Source organism: Triticum urartu, unplaced genomic scaffold (assembly GCF_003073215.2).
Source record: "Triticum urartu cultivar G1812 unplaced genomic scaffold, Tu2.1 TuUngrouped_contig_6075, whole genome shotgun sequence".
Taxonomy (NCBI): Eukaryota; Viridiplantae; Streptophyta; class Magnoliopsida; order Poales; family Poaceae; genus Triticum; species Triticum urartu.
The window spans coordinates 1-8,621 of NW_024116804.1; the positions used below are offsets into that span (position 1 = coordinate 1).

The following is an 8,621-nucleotide window of genomic DNA, read 5'->3' on the forward strand; positions in this document are numbered from 1 at the left end:
GCCCCTGCCACTCCAGCCACCCCTCCTACCACATCTTCGCCCCCAGCTCCACCGCCGCCACCTCCTGCACCTCTTCATCGCACACGCGCCACTACCGGTCACCTCCCACCACCCATTGACCGCCTCAACCTTTAAGCTCTAGCCTCTTCCCCTCTTCCTCATAACTATCTTATAGCCCTTCGGGACCCCAATTGGCGCCAAGCCATGCAGAAGGAGTTTGATGCTCTTACACTCAATAAAACATGGGTCTTGGTTCCTCCGCCATCTGGGGCAAATATTGTGAGTGGAAAGTGGATCTTCCGTCATAAATATAATGCCGATGGCTCTCTCTCACGTCACAAAGCTCGTTGGGTTGTTCGTGGCTTCTCTCAACAACCGGGGGTTGATTTCGATGAAACATCTAGCCCTGTCGTCAAACTGACCACTATTCGTATTGTTCTTTCTCTAGCCATCTCACAATCTTGGCCTATCCACCAACTTGATGTAAAAAATGCCTTCCTTCATGGTCATCTTGATGAGGTAGTCTATAGCCAGCAACCATCTGGTTTCATTGATCCTCGTCATCCCACTCACATTTGTCGTCTCCTCAAATCCTTATATGGGCTCAAACAAGCGCCCCGTGCCTGGTTCCAATGCTTTGCATCCTTCGCTCGTTCCATCGGGTTCACCGAATCCAAATCTGATGCTTCTCTTTTCATCTTCCGTCAAGGTCCTTCCACGGCCTATCTTCTTCTCTATGTCGATGATATTGTTCTCACTGCATCCTCCTTATCTTTCCTTACTACCATCACCAATTCCATGGCTTGTGAGTTTGCCATGAAGGACCTTGGTCCCATTCATCACTTCTCGGTATCTCAGTTACTCGTTCGGCTTCTGGTCTTCATCTCTCTCAACGGTAATATATCCTTGACATCTTATCTCGTGCTGGTATGCGCGACTGTCACTCGGTTACTACCCCTATTGATACTAACGCCAAACTTCCTTCCTCTACCGGTCCTCCGGTCCCCGATCCTTCTCTCTATCGTAGCCTCGCCGGTGCACTCCAATATGCTACTCTCACTCGCCCGGACATTGCTTACGCTGTCCAGCAAGTCTGTCTTCACATGCATGACCCTCGTGAACCTCACTTTTTTCTCATTAAACGCATCCTTCGCTATCTTAATGGCACCCTCGATCATGGTCTTTCTTTACACCGCACTTCTACACATTCTCTTACCGCCTACTCAGATGCTGATTGGGCTGGATGCCCGGATACACGTCGCTCCACTTCGGGATTTTGCATGTATCTTGGAGATAATCTCGTCTCCTGGTCCGCCCGACGGCAGACGACAGTCTCTCGATCTAGCGCAGAGGCCGAGGTACAGAGCTGTTGTTGCGGCCGTTGCCGAGTCCTGCTGGGTTCGTCAGTTATTACAGGAGCTTCACAGGCCCATCTCGACTGCTAGAATCGTCTATTGCAACAACGTAAGCACGGTATACTTGTCAGCTAACCCGGTACAGTATCGTCGCACGAAACATATCGAGTTAGACATTCATTTTGTCCGGGAGAAGGTCGCCCTCGGAGCAGTTCGTGTTCTTCATGTTCCGTCAGCTCTGCAATTTGCGGACATCTTCACCAAGGGTTTACGTACGGCTCTCTTCCGCGACTTTCGGTCCAGTCTTCAGGTTAAGACTGCGGGGGCGTGTTAGAGACCTACTGTCCGACGGCTCATGATAACCTTGGCGTGCAAGTTAAACTCCCACCAAATAGATAGTTTTCTTATTACAGTCTCATTGTATTTATACCAAACTCTGTAACTCTCCTGTATATTATATAAGAAGGGGGAGCAACTAGTTAACGAGCGCTCCTTCGAGAGCCTCGCAACGATCAGCGCCACTTGGCGCGCTCTCAGTCATTCACCACATGTCGCGCTCTGGACGCTTTCTTCGGATTTTGTTTTTTTATTTTTCCACACGCGTTTTCGGCTTTTTAAACGGTTTTTTTTCTGGGTTTTTTCGACATTTTGGTTTTCCCCTGGTCTTTCTTAGCTTTTCGATAAAAAAAATTGAAAAAAAAAATTTGCGCGAAAAAACACGTTTTCTTTTTTTTCCCTTTCGCAAAAGTCACGGTTTTTCTTCCGCGAGAGGCACGGTTGTGCTTTATCGAGAGTCGCGGCCGTGCCTTTCGAAAACGAAAAAAAAATGCGTTTTTTTTGTGAGAGTCACGGTTTTTCTTCTGCGAGAGGCACAGTTGTGCTTTTGCGAGAGTCACGGCCGTGCCTCTCGGAAAGTGAAAAACAAAACACGTTTTCTGTTTTTTTTCTTTCGTGAGAGTCACGGTTTTGCTTTCGCGAGAGGCATGGTTGTGCTTACGCGAAAGTCACGGCCGTGCCTCTCGAAAAACGAAAAAAATACGCGTTTTCTGTTTTTTTTTCTTTCACGAGAGTCACGGTTTTGCTTCCGCGAGAGGCACAGTTGTGCTTTCGCGAGAGTCACGGTCGTGCCTCTCGAAAACGGAAAAAAAAACATGTTTTCTGTTTTTTTTTCCTTCCACAAGAGTCACGGTTTTACTTTCACGAGAGGCACGGTTGTGATTTCGCGAGAGGCACGGACGTGCCTCTTTCGGAAAGGAAAAAAAACCGTGCTCCCGGTTCGGTTTTTTCACCTGATTTTTTTCGTCCAGTTTTTTTGTGAAAAAAAAGTTCGTCAAAACCTATCAACATGGGATCTAGTTTTGAAGATCTCGACGCGAGGAATCCAATGGTGAAAACGGTTCGAGATTTGGACGTTCGGTTTAAGAGATAAAACGTTTTGAATAAACGGATCTACAAAAAAAGAAAAACTCTCAGGTTGCGACAAGTGGCGCGCTGCATATGCGCCACTTGTCGCAATCTGGGAAAGTGAAGTGTTCTTTGCAACGAGTACTCCTTAATTAATGATTTCGATAAGAAGGGGCTGAATCGAGGCAGGCATCAAGCCGCCCATTTTTATCAATCTTACACTTAAACTTGTACTCCCTCCATCTCAAAATAAGTGACTCAAGTTTATACTAACTTGTATTAAAGTTAATACAAAATCGAGTCACTTATTTTGAAATAGATGGAGTAGATGAAAGCTAAATCAAACGATGAACTTTCAATCCGGAAATTGGCACATAGGACTCCCTGATCCCGGTCTATTTTAAACTTGAGAGTGTTCCAAAAAGGGATTGTGGACGTGGCAGGTCAAATCGTGGGATTGTTGACTGCGGTTGTGAATGGGCCGGCCCAACAGACGCGAAGCTTTTTTTTCTGTAACAGGCGAGGTAAAAATACTATATAAAAGAGGATCACTGCAACTGGGCCGGCCCAACTGATGCGACGTTATTTTTTACTTTTACGTAACTGGCGAAGTGATAAAAATACTGAAAAAAAGAGAAACTCTGCTATATTCGAAACTTGTGATCTGGAGATGCTAAACTCCTCCCGCCAGCCACTATAAACATTGGCTGTTACAGCAATAAAAAGAGGCGTGAACTATTTAACCACACACTGCAGCGTCGAGATTTGAATTTTTTGTAAGGCCAAACAAATATTGAAACAGGGCAGGCCCGAACTATTTTTGAATTATCCAATTTTTTAAAGTGCGTGCACTTCTGAAAATTTTGAATGATTTTTTATATAAAAATGAACATTCTTGTGAAAACACAATCAATTTTGGAAAAGTGAACATTATTTGAAACGTTTTTTAAGGGAACAAACATTGAAACCTGAGTAAATTTTTTAAAATATTTAAACAATGTGAAGAAAATGTCCGTATAGTTTTCTAAAATGTAAATAATGTATTTGGAAAAACATAACGTGCCATATTTTTCAAAAAATATTTTTAGAATTTCGTAAATTATTATTGCAAATGTTTCAAAAAAACAAAAAAAATGATTTCATATATGAACACCTCTATATGTTCTTATATACAATGCGTGATATATAATCACTAGCAGCCTTCAGGGCGATTGGCTAGTTCCGGCCGCTGCGAGTGTGCGGTCACGATTTCGTGTCCTCTCAAACTCTGGGATATATAATCACTAGTAGTTTTTGCCTGATCCTAATAGAGGACAGCTCAGGGATATAAAACCACTAGTATTTTTTGTCGCTCCTAATAGAAGATAAATGGGTTCTTGTATTTTGAAAAATATTTATTTTTATTATAAAAATATAAAAAGAAAGAAAACAAAAAGAAAAAAGAAAGAAAAAAACAGAACAGAGCGAGGGCACGAGCAACTGCTCTAATGGGCCCGGCCGATTAGTCCTAATGTCCTTGCCACGTCAATGAATACCAACGAAATTCCTTCAAGCTTCAAAATAGACCGGAATTAGAGAGTTTGGTGTGCTGATTTTCGAAATTGTAAGTTCAGGGTTCTAGCTTTTGTCTATATAAGTTTAAGGTTTGCTTTGGACCTTTTCTCTGCCACTATGACCAGCCTAACGACGTGATGTTGCCACGGAACCACATCAATGGCTTGAAAAGGTGCTCTGCGCTGCGTGGCGATTAAACTTTGTACGTGACGCCTACCAGTTGACACCCAACGGCCAACCGTGCTCAGCAACCTTTAAGACGGGCCCTGCGACGCCCCCGCCAAATAAGTGCGCGTACCATCATTTTGAGCTCCACTCGTACACGTTTCGGTGAGGACCGTGCAAAGCCAACGAGTATCAAATCAAACGGCCATACTTACGTACGGCGGAGTCCACCAAACATGAACGGTGCCTTGTTAGTCCAAAAAATGCGTGGGCGAGATCATTTATGGGCGCCATCACAAGCATTCATACGTCGCCGGTCTGCACTCTCGTCAGACTCGGACCCGGGTGGTTTGAAGATGTGTCGGCCTTTTTGAAGGAGCAGTGCAAGTTAATACTCTGCTGTGCTCTGCGGCAATACGAAATCAGTAATGGCCACCCGTCCGTCCGTCATCACCATCCGTTGCCTGATCTTCTTTGCTTGTGCAGCAGCTCGGGTACTGCTTTCAGCGGAGCTGCACTGTGTATGGTACGGAAAAACATGGCAAGAAAACGCACCTCGTGGCACCGAACGGAAGGGGAAGGAGATGGGTGCAAAGTGCAAACCACCAGAAAGAGCAAGGTGTCGAGATAAAGATAATTCCTCTTGAACCTTGATCACTTTCGGGGCTGGTGGCAGTATACCAGGACAAGTGGGAGACAGCGGTGAAGATAGGGATGGCAAAGATTAACCCTAAATTAATGACGGTACATTTAACGTTCCGGTCATACACATGTCAAGATCGCACATAGTTCCCTGGAGAAGAGCCATGCTTACGATATCGGCCATTCCCATTACCACCACAAAGACCAGCAAACTAAACATCCGATCGATGTGTCACTGGATGACGAAGCCTTTCGAAACCAGGGGCAAGCCATAAATCTAGAAGCACTGCTAGGTACGTAGAACCGATCGATGTACTACGGAGTATGAAAACTGAGAAAACCTAGAAGAAAGCAGTACTAAAACATAGCAGAAAGCAGTACTAGAATGGACTGGACAGACGTCATTTCCTCTTGTCCGTAACCATGTTTCAACACATGGTCCGGCCGGCGGCCGGAAGGTGGTGTCCTGAAGCACGTAAAGCGGCATGCGGTGTCAAGTTCGCGCTTGCCCCCAACCAACTCCCAACTATCAGCGCGACGGGGCGACTGTGCCACCATTTTCCACACTCCATTAGTGCCCCCGGCCCCTTCCGACTTGCCACGCTCAACGCTGCGACCGCGATTCGTACATGTGTCTGCCATGGCCCATGGGGACGGCTACCACACTGCTCCTGTTCACCGATCTTGACGGGCAGCAACCCGGCAACGTAGCCTAGCTCGTAGCCGCCCCGTGCAGCGTATGTACACTGGCCAGCATGGCTGCTACAGCCCTCAATAAGTGCTTTGGGCAATACACAGGCATCCAGCAACCACCGGAGATGGACGACCATTATGGGGGCCGGTGCGGTCCATGGACCGGCAGTTCGGCGTTCCGGTCGGAAATCGGCATCGGAAAAACTGATACTCGATCCTACCTTACCCTCTCTAGCATGCGTAGCAGGCTAGGGCTAGCACGTGTGAAGTGGTCAGGCGGCGAGCGAACGACCGACCTCGCAGTCACGCTCGCCGCCCGCGCAACCGTCCGCTGCCGGAGAAGAAGACGTGGAGGCGCGCGCCACGCTGCCGGTGGAGCCGTATCGGCATGGGGCGCGACGACGGCGACCGACATTCAATCCCATCGCGCGCGCGAGGCGGGGACGGTTGATCGACTCCATCGACCACGTCGTTTTTCGTATGCAGGGCAGGTGCAACTCTGGCTACGTACGTATGGCCGGCGTACAGCCAGTTCTGCACCGTACTGTACTTACGTATTTTACGTACCTGCACCCGGCGGCGACTCAGTGATGCATTGCTGCTACACTCCTCCACTGTAGGAGTGGTGCATTGCTTGCGTCGGGGCAGTTAATAGATCGAGCTGTGCAAATTAATTCCCCGCAACCACCTACATCTATTCTCTGACCTGGTTCTATAAATATCGGCGTTCGTGCTCGGTACAAGGACACATCTCCTCTTTGTGGCAGTTCCAAGTGAGCAGATCATCCTCACATTGCGAGCTGTCGTCAGTTTCCTCATTGGTGCCCTCCATGGATAGGCTCGTCGCCGCCGGCATCCTTGGCTTTCTACTGGTCAGTTCCTCACTACCATGCCCTTCGTTTTCCGTCCCTAATTTATCTCCAACACACCTGCATGTAGACGTGGTTGTGTTCTTCATTTCTCCTACTCTACTTCTCGTGGGAGGCATATTGCTCTGCTCTATTGTTCTTCCTAGCTAGTTCCATGCTTATTCGAGTAGCAACCAAAACATATGGTGCTCTACATCTGAAAAAAAGGAAAAGAACAACATAGCGATTTATACTAATTTAAAGAGTATAAAATGGTGTTTACATGAAGAAGAATACCCAAAATAATAGTGTGCTATGTGCTATGCCTCGACTGAGATTTAGCAATCTCGTTCCTATTAAGCTAGTACTATGTGCTAAAAAGTCGATTACGTGAAAATCAAAAGCTTTATGTGTGACATATACAAGGTGTTCAACCTGTAGGCTACTGTGATTTTGCTAGATTTGTTAAGCTGATATATGTTTCTACCAGTCCCGTGATAGAGCAAAGGGATCAAGGTTCGAGAGTGACAGTACACTATTATGTGTATACATCATGAGAGGAGCAATTTTTTTCATCAAAGTGTTAATCGCTGATGATCTCAAATACTCCGTCGAAACTGACCATATAATTTGCATGCAGATTGCGTCGGTAGGAAGCCATGCCCATGCAGCTCGTGCTCCGGAGCAATACTGGAAGTCTGCTCTTCCCAACACCCCTATGCCAAGCTCCCTCTCTCAACTCCTAAACAATCAAGGTATACTAAACTCTACATCTCTTAAGCAAACAGCTTCGGTACACGGGAAAGCATTGACCCTTCTCCGCCTCTCCCTGCTTTCCACAGCCGGAGGCACGTCGGTGAACGTCGGCTGGGGCGGTGTCCATGTCGACGCGGGTCATGGGATGCCCGGCGGCACGACGGTCGATGTTGGCAAGGGTGGCGTCGGCGTCAACGTCAAGCCTGGCAGCGCCAAGCCCGGCGGGACTACGGTCGGCGTCGGCAAGGGCGGCGTGGGTGTCAACGTCAAGCCTGCCTACGGCAAGCCCGGGGGCACAACCGTGGGCGTTGGCAAGGGCGGCGTGGACGTCAACGTCAAACCTGGCAGCGGCAAGCCCAGCGGCACGACGGTCGGCGTTGGCAAGGGCGGCGTGGACGTCAACGTCAAACCTGGCAGCGGCAAGCCCAGCGGCACGACGGTCGGCGTTGGCAAGGGCGGCGTGGACGTCAACGTCAAACCTGGCAGCGGCAAGCCCAGCGGCACGACGGTCGGCGTTGGCAAGGGCGGCGTGGACGTCAACGTCAAACCTGGCAGCGGCAAGCCCAGCGGCACGACGGTCGGCGTTGGCAAGGGCGGCGTGGACGTCAACGTCAAACCTGGCAGCGGCAAGCCCAGCGGCACGACGGTCGGCGTTGGCAAGGGCGGCGTGGACGTCAACGTCAAACCTGGCAGCGGCAAGCCCAGCGGCACGACGGTCGGCGTTGGCAAGGGCGGCGTGGACGTCAACGTCAAACCTGGCAGCGGCAAGCCCAGCGGCACGACGGTCGGCGTTGGCAAGGGCGGCGTGGACGTCAACGTCAAACCTGGCAGCGGCAAGCCCAGCGGCACGACGGTCGGCGTTGGCAAGGGCGGCGTGGACGTCAACGTCAAACCTGGCAGCGGCAAGCCCAGCGGCACGACGGTCGGCGTTGGCAAGGGCGGCGTGGACGTCAACGTCAAACCTGGCAGCGGCAAGCCCAGCGGCACGACGGTCGGCGTTGGCAAAGGCGGCGTGGGCGTCAACGTCAAGCCTGGCTACGGCAAGCCCGGCGGCACCACGGTCGGAGTAGGGAAGGGAGGCGTCGGCGTGAACGTGAAGCCTGGCGGCGGCACCACCGTCGGCGTCGGGAAAGGTGGCGTCGGCGTTAACGTGAAGCCTGCATACGGCAAGCCTGGTGGCACCGGCACCACCGTTGGCGTCGGG

The 8,621-nt window shown here is 49.6% G+C and overlaps 1 protein-coding gene across 1 annotated transcript; it reads left to right on the forward strand.

The window, feature by feature from the left end:
- Positions 1–6,527: 6,527 nt before the first annotated feature.
- On the forward strand, positions 6,528–8,615 carry LOC125530109 (uncharacterized PE-PGRS family protein PE_PGRS54-like; the record flags this gene model as incomplete). Its single annotated transcript, XM_048694507.1, has 3 exons — positions 6,528–6,685; positions 7,302–7,416; positions 7,504–8,615. Coding segments are annotated over exons 1-3 (1,269 nt in total), but the record flags the coding sequence as incomplete, so codon positions are not given.
- Between the last annotated feature and the right edge of the window lie 6 nt (positions 8,616–8,621).